General features: G+C 38.6%; 2 protein-coding genes across 2 annotated transcripts in view; one reads left to right on the plus strand and one right to left on the minus strand.

Moving 5' to 3' along the window:
* The window catches only part of LOC123772661 (serine-aspartate repeat-containing protein I), a 41,733-nt gene extending 30,958 nt beyond the window's left edge, over positions 1–10,775 (plus strand). Inside the window, exons 12-13 of the mRNA XM_069303574.1 lie at positions 383–2,838; positions 5,525–10,775. Of these exons, the coding sequence (XP_069159675.1) occupies positions 383–2,838; positions 5,525–8,863 (5,795 nt within the window). The 3' untranslated portion in view covers positions 8,864–10,775. The remainder of the gene's footprint in view (positions 1–382; positions 2,839–5,524) is intronic.
* A 1,702-nt stretch (positions 10,776–12,477) lies between these two features.
* UbcE2H (ubiquitin conjugating enzyme E2H) overlaps positions 12,478–20,648 on the minus strand; it is a 56,005-nt gene continuing 47,834 nt past the window's right edge. Inside the window, exon 5 of the mRNA XM_045765933.2 lies at positions 12,478–20,368. Coding sequence (XP_045621889.1) covers positions 20,241–20,368 — 128 coding nt within the window. The 3' untranslated portion in view covers positions 12,478–20,240. The remainder of the gene's footprint in view (positions 20,369–20,648) is intronic.

Genomic DNA, 20,648 nt, shown 5'->3' on the forward strand with positions numbered 1-20,648 from the left:
AGTGTTATGAAACGCCACTTTCTGATGGGTCCCTGCTCCTTACCGCCTGGAGCGCTCCACCCAGTTCGAAGCCCAGTAGGCCCTTGCGAGTCCTTAAAAGCCTACTGGAGACCCCTGAGGCTCTCGAAGCCTTTCTGGTGGCTCGGAGACCCGAGCCACCAGAAAGTTAAGGACGTGACAATGACTATATATGTTCATTTAAAAGGTTTTATTCACTCTACGGCAGTTTACACTTAGAGTAGATCAGCTGCAAACACGTCTGTGTCCCGATTGTCTGAATAATTTATACTGAATGCACACTTTGGCTCATGCAGGAATTCAACTGAGCGAGAAACCACTTATTTGATTTATATCAGGATTATTTAATTGTATTATGTTGCAGATGAAATGTTAAAGGGAAGCCAGCATCATGAGACGAGAGAGGAAATGCCGGCAGACAAGGTTCCAAAAGTTGATGAAAAGTTAAATAATTTGCAAAGAAAGCCCAAAAAAAAACACCAGTCCAGTATACTGGTCACTACTACTACAGAGAATACAGAGACGGAACTTAATCAACCGAGATCAGAGGCGAATCTGAGGGAGTTAAACAAAGTCATCGAAGATAAGAGAACTGCATCAGAAACGGAGGATGCAAATCTCTATAGACAGCTCCGTAAGTTACAAGAAGAGTTGAATGGTGAAAGGTTAGAGAAAAATAACATGTTATTAAAGATTAACCAGGAAATGAAGAACCTGAAAAGAGCTAATGAGGAACACATTCTGCTCCAGAGGTCTCTTGCTATGGAAAAGGAATTGATTGTACGCTTACAGTCTGAAATTGAGAAACTGAAGATAAATCAAGTACAGCATACTTCAGAGCAAAGCAAGATGAGCACGATAATCAACGATAAGGATAATGAAATACATGTTCAAAATATGAAAATTACTTTGTTCCTGCAACAAATTGATCAGCTTAGAAAAAAGCTTTCAGATGAAATAAGCAGGAGGGATAAGATTGCTCTTTCCTTAAAAGAAGAGTTAGATAGTGTAAAGTTAGAAAAAAATGAAATTTTATTAAGGACTAACCAGGAAATAGACGACCTGAAGAGGTTTAATGAGGAAAACACACTCCTCCAGAATTCTCTGGCCTCTGAAAAGGAATCTGTTTTACGCTTGAAGTCTGAAATTGAGAATCTGAAGAAGAGTGAACTGCTGCATATTTCAGAGCAAATCAAGATGCGCACAATTATAAAGGCTAAGGATAATGAAGTGAAGGATAAAGATAACCAAATTACCTCGTTGCAACAACAAATTGATCGGCTTCAGACAGAAAAAAATGAACAAGAAAATTTAGTTAATGCCGTTTCCCAGATGAGAGAAAAGGTCTCAGAGTTCACAGAAGAAATAATGAAGAGGGATCAGAATATTGTTTCATTACAGAAAGATTTAGATTACGTCAAGATAGAAAACAATTATAACTTATTAAGAATTACCCGCTTAATGGAGGACATGAAAAGAGTTGATGAAGAAAACAAACTACTCCAGAACTCTCTGGCCTCTGAAAAGAAATCGGTTTTACAGTTACAGTCTGAACTTACGAATGTGAAGACGAGTCAACTGGAGCATATTTCTGAGCAAAGCACGATAATCAAAGATAAGGATAATGAAATACAGGTACAACATATGAAAATTAATTTGTTCCTGCAACAAATTGATCAGCTTAACAATGAGCGTTCAGAGGAAACAATCAGGAGGGATAAGATTGTTCTTTCATTAAAAGAAGAGTTAGATAGTGTGAAGTTAGAGAAAAATGATATCTTATTAAAGACTAACCAGAAAATAAACGACCTGAAGAGGTTTAATGAGGAAAACACACTACTCCAGAATTCTCTGGCCTCTGAAATTGAGAAACTGAAGATGAATAAGGATAATGAAGTGAAGGATAAAGATATTCAAATTAACTTTTTGCAACAACAAATTGATCGACTTGAGAAAGAAAAATCTGAGCAGGAAAATTTAGAGACCTGTACTGAGGTTTACCAGATGAGAGAAAAAGTATCAGAGCTTGAAAGGGAAATACACCAGAGGGATGAGAATGCTCATGCATTACAGTCAGAGTTAGATACTGTCAAGCTGGAGAAAAAGGATAGCTTATTAAGGATTACACAGGTAATGAAGGATCTGGAAAAAGCTAATGAGGAAAATGATAGCCTCCGGCAACAAAATGATCAGCTTCAAAATACGCTTTCAGAGGAAACAAGCAGGAGGGATAAGATTGTTCTTTCCTTAAAAGAAGAGTTAGATAGTGTGAAGTTAGAGAAAAATGAAATCTTATTGAAGACTAACCAGGAAATAAACGACCTGAAGAGGTTTAATGAGGAAAACACATTGCTCCAGAATTCTCTGGCCTCTGAAAAGGAATCCGTTTCACACTTGAAGTCTGAAATTGAGAAACTGAAGATGATGACTCAAGTGCAGTATATTTCACAGCAACGCACGATGATGACGATAATGGACGATAAGGATAATAAAATGAAGGATAAAGATATCAAAATTACCTTGTTGCAACAACACATTGATCGGCTTGAGAAAGAAAAAACGGAACAAGAAAATTTGGAGTGTGAAAAAAGATTAGCTAGTGATAATGAGGATTTAAGAAAAACGAAACAAATTCTTCGTGATGAAAATTTAAAGGTGTCTCAAGAAAATAAAGAATGTATGCAAGACAAAGAAAAGTTAAGTGTCAAATGGCAAGAGGTTGAGTTAGAGAAGGGCCAGAGTGAAGGAGTCCCACAGACAAACCAAGAAAAGGTCGCCAACCTTGCCAAGATTCAGCCATCACCGCAAGTCATCACTCAGGTAATGGCTAGGGAATAGTATTAGCAGTAGTCTGTGTACGTGAGTGTGTAATTAATAATTACTTAATAATTAATTAATTAATTTAATGTTGTTGGTTTAGGGGCGACGACGATCATGGGTTCGGATGCGCCATAATTAATTAATTAAATGTAATTACTTACAGGATGAGAGTTACACATGGTATATAGTTGTCCCTATAATTAATCTTTGTCATATTTACCTGAGGGCCACAAACACTCTAGTGGCCTTGATGAGGACAGGAAGCTGGCGGCTAGTCAAAGGTCTCCCCATTTGTCCTGAGGATTTTTTCAAGCTGGATTTTAAAGTTCAGCAAAATTTGGGCATTTACGGCTTCGGCGGGTAGGCTGTTCCACGGGTTTATAACCCTATAGGTGAAAAAAACATCTGTTCTCAGTCCTGCACTGGTTTGTTGAGCTTGAAACCGTTATTCCTTGTCTGCGTTACATCTGACCCTTTGAAGAAGTTGTCCGGATCAATATCTTCCAAATTGTTTAGTATTTTGAAAGTTTCACAATGAGATTAGTTCTGTCATGCCTGCTTTGCAGTGTTGTTAGTCCTGTGGCCCTCAACCTGTCCTGGTATGAGATTTGACTTAGTTCTTGAATTATTTTTGTTGCTCGGTGTTGAACTTTCTCCGGTGAAGCTGTCTTCCTGAAGACGAGGTCTCCATGCCTGGATGCAAGGAACGCCAGAGATTTACACAATTGATTGACTACCATTTTTTTTCCCTTAAAGTCAAAGGTACGCTTGATTATTCCTAGAGTTTGGCTAGCTTTTTTGACTGCTGCTCCCACTTGTGCAACATTCAGTGAATGATGCATTCTGAATTTACCTGAGGGGCCACTTCCACTAGTAGCCTCGACGAGGACAGGAAACCGGCGGCTTGTCGAAGGTCTCCCCCATTTTCCTTGATGATCTTTTCCAGTTCGACTTTAAAATTTAATTGACATTTTTTTGGAATTTACATTCTAACTCCAAGGTTTTCTTCTTCAATCTGTTGCACGGTAATGTTGTTAATCTGGTAGTTGTGACGTGAGTTGTTATGCCCCACATGCAAAATCTTTTATTTATCGATATTAAAAAGCATTTGCCAGTCTTCTGACCGTTTGTGGAGTTTATGTAGATCTCTTTGTAATATTATTTTCACTTCCCACTTACTATAAATCCTAGTGTCATCTGCAAATTTGATGATGTAGTTTGTAATATTCTCATCTACGTCACTGATGTACAGTATATGAAAAGAAGGGGTTGGCCACAAAATAGACCCCTTCTTGAGGTTATCTTGAGATGATTTCGGGGCTTTAGTGTCCCCGCGGCCCGGTCCTCGACCAGGCCTCCACCCCCAGGAAGCAGCCCGCGACAGCTGACTAACACCCAGGTACCTATTTTACTGCTAGGTAACAGGAGCATAGGGTGAAAGAAACTCTGCCCATTGTTTCTCGCCGGCGCCTGGGATCGAACCCGGGACCACAGGATCACAAGTCTAGTGTTCTGTCCGCTTGGCCGACCGGCTCCCGAAATCTCTTGCCGAAATCTCCTCACCCCATTTCTCCAGTCAGGTTCCTTCCCATTTATCACGACCCTTTGTTTTCTTTGTGTTAACCATTATTTTATCCTTTCCAGTATTCTGCCATTTATTCCATGTGCCTGTACTTTCTTTGCTAGTCTTTCATGAGGTACCTTATCAAAATAGCAAAGTTCACGCAAACTACATCTACCGCAAGTCTAAATCAATCAATTTCCTTCTTTATTATGCACCCCATACCCATCCCGTGAACGGTGGGGTAAAGGATTACAGAGGCACATAATAGCCCTTTATCTGAATAGCTGGCTACCGCTTCCAAAAATGTGAACAGGTTTGTAAGGCAGGATCGATTTTTTAACAAACCCATGTTACGTTGATTTTACAAGATTGTTCTCTGTGAGATGGTGAATGATTTTCTCCCCTGAGATTCTCTCCATGAGCCTGCAGTTGTGTGATGTTAAAATGATTGGACGGCAGTTTTCTGCCGTTTTTGAAAATGGGGGTAACATTTGCATATTTCCAATCTAGGGGGAACTGTCCCTTGGTCCAGACATTTTCTGAAGGGAAGTTTCAGTGGTAAGCACAGTGCTTCTGCCAGTTCCTGTACGACTTTGGCTTGAATTTCATCTACACCTGGGGCTTTGGAGTCTTTTAGTGTGTCAGTGCTCTTTCTGATTGTGTCGCACGTTATGGCTATATTATTAATTCGATCTCCTCACCTCCTTCAAATATTTGTGTAAGCAATGGGATGTCTTCTAACTCTAATCTTTCTGGTGTGAACACTGATGCAAAGTATTCATTCAAAGTGTTTGCTGCCATTTTATCATCTCTTATAATTTTTTAGTCTCATCTTTTAAGGATCTTAACGAGTCCTTAGTCATGGGTTTTCTTCTTATATAGGCATAAAAAGACTTTGGATATTTCTTTATGTTTTGAGCAAGTTTTCTTTCGTAGTTTCTTTTGGCTGATTCGGATTTCCTTAGTTTGAATTTAATGCCCTTTTATATATTTCATAATCTATGATTTGCAGGAAATTTGCTCATGTCTATGATACTAGGATGGTTGCACTACATATCGATGGGTGGATGTATGCCCACAGCCTTGCTGTTTATTTAGCAATAACAATTAGTTTCTTTTCAGACATTGAACGGTGAAGGAGTTTGTGCCGATGATGCCACAAGGAAAATGAAGCCTGCTGAAAGTGCCGTGCAACCAGATACACCTGCACAAGGTGCCGTGCAACCAGATACACCTGCACAAGGTGCCGTGCAACCAGATACACCTGCACAAGGTGTCGTACAACCAGATACGCCTGCACAAAGTGCCGTACAACCAGATACGCCTGCACAAAGTGCCGTACAACCAGATACGCCTGCACAAGGTGCCGTGCAACCAGATACACCTGCACAAGGTGCCGTGCAACCAGATACGCCTTCACAAGGTGCCGTGCAACCAGATACGCCTGCACAAAGTGCCGTACAACCAGATACGCCTGCACAAGGTGCCGTGCAACCAGATACGCCTGCACAAAGTGCCGTACAACCAGATACGCCTGCACAAGGTGCCGTGCAACCAGATACACCTGCACAAGGTGCCGTGCAACCAGATACGCCTGCACAAAGTGCCGTACAACCAGATACGCCTGCACAAGGTGTCGTACAACCAGATACGCCTGCACAAAGTGCCGTACAACCAGATACGCCTGCACAAGGTGCCGTGCAACCAGATACGCCTGCACAAAGTGCCGTACAACCAGATACGCCTGCACAAGGTGCCGTACAACCAGATACACCTGCACAAGGTGCCGTGCAACCAGATACACCTGCACAAGGTGCCGTGCAACCAGATACGCCTGCACAAAGTGCCGTACAACCAGATACGCCTGCACAAGGTGTCGTACAACCAGATACGCCTGCACAAAGTGCCGTACAACCAGATACGCCTGCACAAGGTGTCGTACAACCAGATACGCCTGCACAAAGTGCCGTACAACCAGATACGCCTGCACAAAGTGCCGTACAACCAGATACGCCTACACAAGGTGTCGTACAACCAGATACGCCTGCACAAAGTGCCGTGCAACCAGATACGCCTGCACAAAGTGCCGTACAACCAGATACGCCTGCACAAGGTGTCGTACAACCAGATACGCCTGCACAAAGTGCCGTGCAACCAGATACACCTGCACAAGGTGCCGTGCAACCAGATACGCCTGCACAAAGTGCCGTACAACCAGATACGCCTACACAAGGTGCCGTACAACCAGATACGCCTGCACAAGGTGCCGTACAACCAGATATGCCTACACAAGGTGCCGTACAACCAGATACGCCTGCACAAGGTGCCGTACAACCAGATATGCCTACTCAAAGTGCCGTGCAACCAGATACGCCTGCACAAGGTGCCGTACAACCAGATACACCTGCACAAGGTGCCGTACAACCAGATACACCTGCACAAAGTGCCGTGCAACCAGATACGCCTACACAAAGTGCCGTGCAACCTGATACGCCTACACAAAGTGCCGTGCAACCAGATACGCCTGCACAAAGTGCCGTGCAACCTGATACGCCTGCACAAAGTAACGTGCAACCAGATACGCCTGCACAAAGTACCGTGCAACCAGATACGCCTGCACAAAGTGCCGTGCAACCAGATACGCCTGCACAAGGTGCCGTGCAACCAGATATGCCTACACAAGGTGCCGTGCAACCAGATACGCCTGCACAAAGTGCCGTGCAACCAGATACGCCTACACAAAGTGCCGTGCAACCAGATACGCTTGCACAAAGTAACGTGCAACCAGATACGCCTACACAAAGTACCGTGCAACCAGATACGCCTGCACAAAGTGCCGTGCAACCAGATACGCCTGCACAAAGTACCGTGCAACCAGATACGCCTGCACAAGGTGCCGTACAACCAGATATGCCTACACAAAGTACCGTGCAACCAGATATGCCTACACAAAGTGCCGTGCAACCAGATACGCCTACACAAGGTGCCATGCAACCAGATACGCCTACACAAGGTGCCGTACAACCAGATACACCTGCACAAGGTGCCGTACAACCAGATACGCCTGCACAAGGTGCCGTGCAACCAGATACGCCTACACAAGGTGCCGTACAACCAGATACGCCTGCACAAGGTGCCGTACAACCAGATACACCTGCACAAGGTGCCGTACAACCAGATACGCCTGCACAAGGTGCCGTGCAACCAGATACGCCTACACAAGGTGCCGTACAACCAGATACGCCTGCACAAGGTGCCATACAACCAGATACACCTGCACAAGGTGCCGTGCAACCAGATACGCCTGCACAAAGTACCGTGCAACCAGATACGCCTGCACAAAGTGCCGTGCAACCTGATACGCCTACACAAAGTGCCGTGCAACCAGATACGCCTGCACAAAGTGCCGTGCAACCTGATACGCCTACACAAAGTGCCGTGCAACCAGATACGCCTGCACAAAGTGCCGTGCAACCTGATACGCCTACACAAGGTGCCGTGCAACCAGATACGCCTGCACAAAGTACCGTGCAACCAGATACGCCTGCACAAAGTACCGTGCAACCAGATACGCCTGCACAAAGTGCCGTGCAACCAGATACGCCTGCACAAAGTGCCGTGCAACCAGATACGCCTGCACAAAGTGCCGTGCAACCAGATACGCCTGTACAAAGTGCCGTGCAACCTGATACGCCTACACAAAGTGCCGTGCAACCAGATACGCCTGCACAAAGTACCGTGCAACTAGATATGCCTGCACAAGGCGCCGTACAACCAGATACGCCTGCACAAGGCGCCATACAACCAGATACGCCTGCACAAGGTGCCGTGCAACCAGATTCGTCTGCACAAGGTGCCGTGCAACCAGATACGTCTGCACAAGGTGCCGTGCAACCAGATACGCCTGCACAAAGTACCGTGCAACCAGATACGCCTTCACAAGGTGCCGTGCAACCAGATACGCCTTCACAAGGTGCCGTGCAACCAGATACGCCTGCACAAGGTGCCGTGCAACTAGATATGCCTGCACAAGGCGCCGTACAACCAGATACGCCTGCACAAGGCGCCGTACAACCAGATACGCCTGCACAAGGTGCCGTACAACCAGATATGCCTTCACACGGTGAAGTGCAACTAGATACGTCTGCACAACGTGCCGCGACTCCTTGTGCCGTTCAACCAGATACTCCTGCACAAAGTACCATGCAACCAGAGGAGCCTGCACAAGCTGCCATGCAACCAGAGGAGCCTGCACAAGCTGCCGTGCATCCAGACACGCCTGCACAAGGTGCCGTGCAACCAGACACGCCTGCACAAGGTGCCGTGCAACCAGATACGCTTACACAAGGTGCCGTGCAACACGACGCGTCTGCAGAAAGTTCTGCACCAAGAGGTGTGCCTGTAGGTGATGATCCTACAGGAACTGCCCGGACTGAAGGTTTTGATGATAGAGTAATGTAGTAGTTTCAAGCTTATGTTGCAGCTCTTGCATTACTAGATCATGCTAATGGACCCCGATAATATTTATACATTTAACCATTGGTCTCATATATTTTTGGTTTCCTCCGGAATCTCTTCTTTCCTTAATTAAAGCAACATTGATGTAATTACAGTTGAGTTACTCCTTGTCCTCATCCCCATCTGTTTAATCTTTCCTATCTCAGTACATGGTATCCTTTTGACATTGCAACCGCTCTTACTTTGTTTTTGTAGTGACTGCGATATGAGGATTGGGGTTTGTCATCCAGTCCTACAGCTCTATCTCATTTGCAAATATCTTTGTAATTGTAATACTTCGTATTTCGACTGGGTTTGTAAATTTACATAAACCTTTCGGGGTATCCAGTACAAACACTGGATATTTTGTTTGGAATATACTTCACTCGATGGTTTGTTTGGAATATACTTCACTCGATAGTTTGTTTGGAATATACTTCACTCGATGGTTTGTTTGGAATATACTTCACTCGATGGTTTGTTTGGAATATACTTCACTCGATGGTTTGTTTGGAATATACTTCACTATGGTTTGTTTGGAATATACTTCACTATGGTTTGTTTGGAATATACTTCACTGGACAGTTTGTTTGAAATATACTTCACTGGAGGATTTGTTTGGAATATACTTCACTGGACGGTTTGTTTGGAATATACTTCACTGGACGGTTTGTTTGGAATATACTTCAATTTATGTTTTGTTTGAAATATACTTCACTGGATGGTTTGTTTTGAATATACTTCAATGGATGGTTTGTTTGGAATATACTTCAATGGATGGTTTGTTTTGAATATACTTCACTGGATGGTTTGTTTGGAGTATACTTCAATGGATGGTTTGTTTGGAATATACTTCACTGGAAGGTTTGTTTGGAATATACTTCAATGGATGGTTTGTTTGGAATAAAACTTCACTGGATGGTTTGTTTGAACCCTATCCTTCAATGGTCTCTGTCATCTGTATTGAACCCTCTCTGCCCTTGACAAGTTTCCCATTGATTGGGTTGCCTCACTTTGTGAAAAAAAAAAAAGATTCGGTTCAACTGATTCGAGTCTCTAACTCTGCTCTGTCTCCTGCCAGGTGGCCTTCTCTGGTCCTGTCAGTTTTTGTCATCATCACCAATTGATCAACGTCCATTTCTTGCTTGGGGCAGTTCACTATCTGTCTTGTTCTAGTTGGTATGTATCACTGGTACCTTTAATTATCTGCCTTGCCTCTGACTATTTTGGCTACTACTGCAAAAGTCCTTGCCACATTCTCCACTTTTTTTTTAATCATTTTGATGTCTCTTTTTGCATCCTGGGCAGTTTTTGTTTTCTCTATTACATTAATCACTTTCCTGCACTGGTTCATTCTCTTAAGTGCCTCTATTTAGTCATAATGTTTGTTTAAAGGTTGATACTCCTACTCAATTTCGTTTTCAAATTCTCTGGCATGTTATACTATATTTCCTATCCTGTTTAATTCCATAATTGCCTCAGTCATTGTTTCTATCACCATCTACATTCCTTCTGTCTTCACCTCCTTATTTGATGCCTCGCTTCCTCTTTTTAGCTCATATATCATAATTTTCTCCATGGACCCATCATATTTTTTTTTCTCGCATGTCACTTAAGTCCTCACTATGCCGTAATTTTTTTATTTTGCTTCTTACGAATGTATTTTTTCATTTTTTGTTTTAATTTTTCATATCAACTCCAGTGAACCTTTACCTCAGTTCTGTTCCTGTTTATTATTATTATTGCTGCTTAATGTTATTTTTAGCTTTAGAGAGTTCTGACCGCATTTTATTTACTGAACCTTGCCTCAGGTCAGGTCACTGCCACACCTAAGGATGATGGACGATTTATTCTTGTAGTAAAAACCTCAACAATATAGCTGTGTTTGCAGACATCCTTTTTGTCAAATTTATAAAAGCATTGTCTGATCTGAACCTTTCAAATGTGAGGTACCTGCTATGTAATTTCTTAGTTACACTAGGTGTAACTAAAAGATCCATTAAGATGGAAATCATTAACATTTCATAACCTGATAAGTTTATAAAGTTACTTCGAAGTGGAGAGAGTAAAGTCCACGTTCGTTGAATCACATGGGGAAGGGGCGAAAGGATGTTTATTAGGTGGTGTGACAGAGGTGTTCCCCCTCTTTTTTTTTTTACTTTTGTGATGACATACTGTACTGTAGATAGCAAAGGACAAAGTTAAACACCCTTGAGTTTTTCCGTGAGAGATCAAAACGCCCTGACTATTCTCCGACTCATTTCTGTGAACGCCATTACACCAACACACTCCTAATAACTATTATACAGTACTATAAAATCTGTATACAGCAGTTAGCTGCTACTAATATATGCAATGTACTATAATCTAGAATATCTATTTTAAGTAGTTAGCTACCACTAATATATATACTGTATTACAATTTAATTGCCCATTACTTTTAAGTTATCATCATTAATATTTCCTTAAAGTATATACTATGCTTAAAGCCACCAATAAGCACAGCATTTTGGGCAAGATGTGGTAAAAGCACTCGAGACAAACTTAAAACATTAATATCACAGCATGAATTGAATTGAAAAAGGGGAAAAAACAATGATAATAATTATATGATGGATGGAACAACAGAAATTGAAACTGAAGTAATTTTAACTAAATAAAAAGAAGACTACAATTTTCTTCAAGTTTATACATGGCAGATATCAGTAGTTAAACAAGTTGGCTGATAATCAATAGTTAGAAAACAGCAAGACATAGGTTGACATTTAAAGAGATAAGGAAAGTTAGAGAGTTTTAGGTAGTACTTAGTTTTTTTTTTCTCTTAAACTAGTTGAGAGTGGTACAATCTTTGACATGATTGGGGTCATTCCACATGATGGGTCCCCTGATTTGCAGAGCATTTTTAGTTTGGTTAAGTCGCACTCTTTGAATATCAAATGGGTATTTGTTTCTGGTATGGTGCCCATGGATTCTGTTACAACCTTCTATGAAGCATTTAAGGTCAGGATTGGCATGACAGTTTCGAGTTTTAAATCTAACAATTAATAAGCATGAAAGTCAAAGTCTCATTAAGCTAATTATTACATTTTACAGCCTGGCATTGGTATGGCTGGTCTAGTGACAATGGGTTTTAATTTTTAAATTTGTTTAATAATTGAATTCCTCCCAGGTAACCACTAAACAACTGTATTTGTCCTTATCACCAGAAGGATAGAGAATATACAGGTGCCCATGCATGACAACTGCACAGGACGTATGCATGTGTACTGTCACAGCAGACAGGAAAGGGGAAGAGTAGATGCCACCCTAAATTCTTCAAGGCCTTTACACCCAGCCCACCCTTGAGGAGCCACACTTACTGAATAATTCAAGAAAACTGTTAGGTTATCTTTCTTACACTTAGCTGATAAAAACTGATTTTGCCAGAATTTTTAATCACAAATCCCTATAATGTATTTGGTATTTCTTCATTTGTTTTCAAATGTTCAAGGAGTGAAAAACTTCAAATTATGAAAAATCTTTATCTTATAGTCACATTTAAATAAACCTATGGAATGCTTTGGATACACAAACACCACTTACAAATAACACAGAGGCATTTATTTAGCTTAGTTAAGAATATACAAAGTCATGATATCCCGCATTTGCACAATGTATGAGGTGTTGAACAAGTTCTCATGGTGGTGCTAAGAGCAGTGACACAAAGACATTTCTGCCAAGTTGTGTAATGCATATACTCATTTGATTATAATAATCAACATTACAGGTCAAAGTTCAAATGACAACATATACGATATCTACTCCATACAGAATGCTATACAAAAGATAGCAGACTATTTGTTACTTGCATAACACTACCACTCCAGACCATTGGAGGAAGTCATAGAAGGATCAAGCTGCATAACTGCCAACATTATTCATACCTTAAAACCTTCCAGCAAGTTGGCTATTATACTTGCGGATATCACATGAGCAGATTTGAAGGGGTTGCCATTCTTGGTACACTTGAAGAAAAACTTATGGCATGTCAGCTGACACGAGTCAGCTTGGGGAACATTAGGAATATTATCTTCGACTGTGTTGCAATGATGGAGCTAAATAAACACCAATACATTATTGCATTTCATCTAGGACTCTGATGCTTTCAACTAAATTAAGAGTGTTTGATTTATATTTTTCAGCCATTGAAAGATAATATATTTTGAGATGCAAAAAAATCCATATTCTGATTAGGTTATACCTGTACTGTATTATTAATCCAAATTACAATACATCAACTGGACAGTGGACAAACATTGCCTTAATTGGTGTTTATAAAGCTCCTATCGTTTGTGTTAATATGCCGGCCAAACCCCCCATGAAAGACAATGAGGTTATGAAAGACAAAGTGCTCTCTGCGCTCATCCAGGTAATAAAACAAATAATTGCACTAGACACCTTTGGCTCATGAGATCTTCCTGGTTTAGCGCACCATTTAACAATGTAGCAAAGCTCGGTATGGTCTGCATGTCATTTTAAGTTATGTAATTACATGCATAGACATTTTGTGCTGCTCACACATTATGATTATATTATACAAACATTTTATTTATTTTAAATATTTTATATATATATATATATATATATATATATATATATATATATATATATATATATATATATATATATATATATATATATATATATATATATATATATATATATATATATATATATATATATATATATATATATATATATATATATATATATATATATATATGAGGGGTATCACCTATGGTGCAGTTGTGGGGACCCATAGCCTCAGAGAAGCAAATAGAAAGCTTTCAGGGGAAAAGTTTTAATTTATCCCTGATTTCTTGAGTATTTGCTTCTACCACCCCATTTTGATTGTGAACTTTACTGTTCATAATTACACGAGATTTTAATTATATATATATATATATATATATATATATATATATATATATATATATATATATATATATATATATATATATATATATATATATATATATATATTATAATTTACTCACAGAATATATTTGATTAGTTAAATTTGGCATAATGTATTTTAGAATCAAGTAAAATTTTTTACTACAAAGCACTCACTAAGACACTTGAATAACAATGTAGTTATCCCTGGTGTAGGCAACTCATCACTTGAGCAGGTACTGGTGCCAGTGGTATTCTATCTTACCGCTTAAAAGTCTGCCCGCATCTCGCAACTCATTATTAAAACCTAAACACTTGCATAAAATATTAATACAAACTAGTAATATATACTCTTTTTAAAGCATCAATGGTGTCAAGCTATTGTAGTGTGACAATTATATTTTATCTTTTTAACCCGACTCAGCTTTCATCAATATGGCAATGTTATATTTAAGAGCAATTACCAAATTCTTTAAGCAATGACTAAAATGACAATCAACAATCGATGAATATTTCCCATGCTCCAGATTTCTACTAGACCATAAACCTCAGTTCACCCAAATGATATACTTTGCATAAAATAATCTGCAAAGAACAGATTTGCAACATACCTGCTCAAAATATATGAAAAGAGGAAAACTTTGTTAAACTATCAAATATCATTTTGTGCTATAAATTTTACTCTAAAACATTATTAAGATGATCGCAAAATCTTAAAAAAATTAGATCTGACAAATTTGTCCTGTCTTAAAAAACCGACGCTTCTCCATATTTTATTTCCGAGTGTGAACATCTCTTGCTTTGTATTAATGAAGAAAAAGCATGAGCACTCAATATAAAAATTATTGTGGTTTCAACTTTCTTTTTATTTCCAAGTACAGTACTGTACTTCAAGCAACAATCAGCTAGGTAAGCAAATGGTTTTTATACCACCAGCCCCATCAACTGTCTAAGATATTTTGATATGCAACCCATATCCAATGCTGCCTAGCAGGTAAACCTCTTTCATAGCGCTTGTGTTACAAGCTCTGCGTGAGCACTTGTCCTTAAAGCTTTGGGGGGCTGGCAAGCAATAATGGTCCTTATATACTAATGGTCACGCCAACACAGAGTCTGGAGATCATCAACCTCAAATTGTACCACTTCCACTGATTTTGAAATCCTTAACTGGCACAAGCAAAAGTTCAAGACCATAATTTACTGTTTATACTAGATCCAGTTTACCTTTCAATTTCAAAATTAATTCAATCTTGTTGAACCAGCAATAATGCACAATAAGGAAATATGTAGGTTCTATAATGTGCACCCAAAAATAAGTGATTTCAAGATGTGTGACAAAGATGGCATCTTGAGAATAATGAGCATGGAGACCAATGCTTGGATGATCCTACTGTTAAAACTCTACACACAGCAACAGCACAGCTCCGCTCTTCATGCCAAGGCAAACCATGCTAATAATACTACCAACATAAGCCTTTACAGATATACCACGCAACTCCTGTTATAAAACAAACTAAGCAGTGATGGGTAAAAAATTGAGAATAAAACAGATTGAAAAGCACTCATTCCCATACCTGTTTTGCACCTGTTGTTAAAGTATGCGGAACAAGCAGCCTTTGAACACTGTTAAGATGTGTTGAAAATAGTTTAGATAAAATGTGTTCCTGAACAAAACCTGCACATTGTTATTGATACTATGAGCACCACACAATTTTGCTGTAATTATAGAATGTTAAAAATACAGTAACTACATCATCATCATCACTATTATTATTATGCCCAAGTGACAAACATCATGTCACATATCAACTTGGGAATTAGTTTGCCTTAGAAACCAGTTTATCAACTGCCTAATGCACTGGCTCAAACATCATGTTTTACATTCATTCAAATCAGAAATCAAGTATAGGTATGTACCATATATGCTTAAGGTTTTTTTAGTCCAGGAACATATTTATTGACCATAATGTTAATAACCTCAATAAAATATAACATGTTAGTGTGACAAACTGCTCACTTACTCTCTATGTTAAATATTTTTTGAAGAGTTGCTCGTACCTTAAGTGACACACTATTAGGGAGCACTATGCTAAATTTCAATATAGATAATTTTTCTCTATCTAGGCCAAACACGTCTTAACCCATAGTAACATGTAAGCAAATTCTACAACTCTTAAATAAAATTTATTCCACTTGAATATATTATAAAGAAGTCATTAAATATATACCAATTTAACAGGAATATACTGTCTACACAACTATAAACATTTTCAAGTAAGCTTACTCATTACACTCAAAAGTAAAGTAAGGCAACATAGCAGGAAGCTTACAACTCTCTCTCTACAGAGCTTGGCTCAAGTTGACACAACGATGGCAACACAGGAGAACCATAGATGGTGGGCGGAGCAGCTCAACTCCATTAGCCACTGGCCTCAATTCTCACATTACTTGTCCATGGAACTCAGTTTCTTGGTTGCACTCTGAATTGCCTACATCAACTCCACTTTCACTAAACAGCTTTCAATTATACTTGAACAAAACTTTTTCAAAGATCACTTGCAGTTGAATTTTGTACAGGATTTTGTGGAATATACATTGTTTTAACAAAAAAATTCCTAATCAACCCAACAAATGAAATGTCCAAGCAAATAATAATCAGCTTTTGCATTCTTCCGATTCCATAAATATCTTATTTCATTTATAACAGATCACAGATTAGATACAATTGCAAACAAAAGTTACACTTAGCTCTCAATTATGCCTTGTTCTCTCTTGTAATATACATCCCTCGAGGCTCTCTCTCTCTCTCACACACACACAAATCATTTCATTAACATTTAAACTTTATTTGATGCAATATTTCAAATACTCACTTTAAAAAAAAAGTTACTTGCTGATTTGGCTGTAACATAAGTGAAGCAGCTGCTAATTGCTTGCCTTGAAAAACAAGAATTTGTTAAAAGTCTGAAAATGGCCTCGGCAAGCACACCCACCAAGTGGAGAACCAGAAGACAGAATCAATAGAAAACGAAATAGCACAAGGAGACACGCGAAATGGTTACATTAATGCCTAGATGACATTAGAAATAGAAGAAATCCCATTCTTCAGAACAGGATAAATATCTTTAATATTCTGCTTGTTATATTTCTAACTTATAAAAAAAAATCACCTTGCTTTTATTAGTTTTATAAATTATTTAACTAAATCTAAAAAATAAATATGATTCGAATGAATATTCTCCTCTTTATTTTGACCCTTACTTTAATAAAAACTGCATAAATTGCTTGAAATATTCTTGAGCTCTGATTACTTAAATTTTAAACTGAAAGAGCAGTGTAAATATAAATATCAGAGCAAATCACCTATGATACAGTCCACAGCCAATGAGCTAATTGAATGATCTTTCATGAAAATGTCATGCTATTGCCTGAAAAATTATTTATTAAAACATCTTAATCTATTCTTTGTTATAGATGATCAAGTTATTTTAATTATTGTATAATCATCCACATTTGTACAGTACACTATTTTTACAAATCAATTAAAAACAATCAAATCCAAATTGAAAACCTAAAATCTCTGCCATAAAATATACAAAAGTATGATGGACTATGACATACAGTACTACATGTGAGGCATAAACAAACATATCATTGAACTACGTAAAGTTGTATTGTAAGGATGAGTATGCAAGTGTATGCTCGTGTACATGTGAGTCGAGAGAATGGGGTCTCAGTAGGCAACTCTTGATATCAACATTAAAGAGCTTCCAAGCACCGAGGAACAAGGGCTATCAAGCACAGACCTCTTTGAAATCAACATCCTGCAGCTTAAAATATTTTTTGATTACCCAACATATTAGTTTCCATTAATCCCTTCATCCAAAACCTGCAAATTAAGTTTGAACAAAAACAAACTATCCATACATGCCGTGCTTCTCTGTAATGTGGCACAATGATCACTGACTAGACGTGGCATATATGCATGCTCTTTTGATGTTCAGTAATCTATGTTCAATGTCCTGCAGCATGGGTTCAAATTCCCGTTCATAAATATTTTTCGACTAAGAAAATATTTTACATGCCAATTAGGCATCACATTTAACAAGATATTTAATTGATTGTTTGGCCAACCAGTTCTACAATTTAATGTTATAGTGTAGCCCCAAAAGCTTACATCAATCTTTTTCAAACATGATTTGCCAATGATGGTCCCAAAGTTCACAAATATCAATGATCCCAAGGCTCATTAATACACAGCTTCCCATTGCTAATTAAAGGCAAGAGTCTCCAGCCAACATGTTAATGTAACCAACCAATATGGATTTCTGGTTTCCAGCTATGACATCCAGACTCCTTCAAAAAATAATGAAAAACGCAGTGTAGTGAATGAAGTGCATATACCGAGTCCTCAAGTTCAAACATCTTAGCACTAAAACAAAACACAGACATATTAAACTATCTGTCATCATATAAGATAAAATAAAGTCACAGTCACACTCAACATCATGTATAACACTGTACTCCCAGAAACCCCAAGCTCAAACTCTCTCAAAAGTTCTACTTACAATAAAAACTGCTTTGAGGGAAATTTCTTTTTGAAACTTCTAAAGTTTTCCTACTAAAATGATTTAAAATATTTGCAGACACAAAGTATGAAAACTTTGAACTGTAGATGTCTTTAATAACGCAAACTTCTAACAGAGCCGAGGCCTTGTGGTACGTGGAAGTACATAACTTGGCCACCACTGTCCCTCCACCTGATAACACCAAGTGCATTTCAAGTCAGCTCCTTTCAATCCTAAATGAAGAATTTGTTTACTCAAATTAAAGAGATATGGTTAATCTTATCCAGACTTAATGAAGTTATATTTATTAATGGAACATGTAGTAATTTGCAAATTTATTTATTTTGAGCTTGCATGTTAGTGGTTGAGTATTTTCAATGTGTGATAACATTATAATTATATAAAGACATTAACCAGAACATCTAAACTGTAGATGGCAATATCATGTATTATAACACTGATGGACTACAGTATTAAGTGAAAACTAAGACGTTACTAGCCATTTGTATACTGTATGCAGCTACAAAATGCATATAAGATCACTTACAATAATATAACACATGAGGTATAGCAGATAATAATAATTACCATGTGTGATGTGTTGTTGTTCAGTACTGGCAATCAGCTCGGTGAGTTACTCTTACCACCAACACAACACTTGGGGGAGAAACTAGCAAACGAGAAAACACGCAGGAGCTGAGTCAAGAATGCACACGGGGGGAACAAATGTGTGGCACTAGGAAAAAAATGTCTCCTGTATAAAAACTATTCCCTCATTTGTCTGTGAAGGAGTCACTGTTTACTCTTAATATAATCTCTGTGAACGATTATGAAGCTCCATGACTCTCAATTATGCCAGCCGTTTTCTCAAGGCAACAATTCTTCTGTAAAAATGTTGTGTTTATTCACAAAATATTTGATCAGTGGAGAAACTATATTACCTGGTAAATTTCAACTTTGTACATGAACATGATACAATTTTGCTGCTTAAAAAAATACTAAATACAGTATCCCAAATGTTCAGGCAGCTTTAGAACAAAAATCTATAATCTTTCTATAGTAATGATAGATAACAATCCTAAGTTTTCTCAGAATAGAATTGCATACAGTTTATTGATTTCTTTTTGTATAGTTCTTGAGCTAGCCATCTGTAGTAATTTTTAACAAAAATGATTCCAATTATTGCAGTTCAAGGCAAAATATGGCAGTTGATGGTACCTCAAAGTACTGTACTTGAGCATATTTGGCAAAACGTAATAAGCTTAGCAAAAATAAAATAGAAAAAAAAGTAAGTTTGATTAAAGGATGACTGACTATATGGCTGCTTTGAATGTAATTACCGACCCAAAATTAATCCCTATCCTATAATCATGTAATTTTCACTGAGTGGTCTTGCAAATACTTGCCATGGTTGAATGTCAAAACACCAACAACTCTTATTATCTGTTACACAAAAAAATAAAACCAATTATCCCACCAGGTTCACATTTTCCCCATATGATATCGAACTGGAGTGAATACCACTAACGACATGTGGTTATTGTTGATAAACTTTATCTGAAGAGGAGACATTGCTATGTACAAAAGTAAAGGAAATAAAGCTGCAAGGTATCAATAACCATCTGTCATTATACAATTTTGGGGGGCAAAAGTATCATAAATACGAATATATTTTGAAATTGGACCTCAAAAATTTAATGAATGATTGTACACTACCTGAAATGTACCATGAAAAAATGATGCTATGGCAGATAAACAGCTGACTGGGAGTTTGGAGCACGAGGTGATGGGGAGGGGAGGATGAAGGAGACTGCGATGATACGGGTCAGCTGGGATGGTTAGAGCTCCATGTCTTGTGCTTCATCTTCGGAAAAGTCAGACATGGAGGATTCAGAGTCTGAAGAGTCTGCTTGAGCAGCTTCTTGCTCCTTCAGAGCCTCTTCAGTTGCATATCGCTTAACATAATCTGCAAAGTACGTTTCCTAGGTTCACTTGCTGAGCATAAATAATACAGGTAACTAGAGAAATATGCAGACGAGTCACAATACCGTGGCTGAAAATATCCACACACACCAAACCACACACCAAAAGATGAAAAAACAACGATGTTTTGGTCCGTCCTGGACCAAAATGACTTGATAATGGTCCAGAACAGACCAAAACAGTGGCATTTCTTCATCTTCTGGTGTGTGGTTTAGTCATCATTTAGAAAAACACAGTAATACCGTACTAGCTGCTTTCCAATG

This window comes from Procambarus clarkii, chromosome 50 (assembly GCF_040958095.1).
Source record: "Procambarus clarkii isolate CNS0578487 chromosome 50, FALCON_Pclarkii_2.0, whole genome shotgun sequence".
Lineage (NCBI taxonomy): Eukaryota > Metazoa > Arthropoda > Malacostraca > Decapoda > Cambaridae > Procambarus > Procambarus clarkii.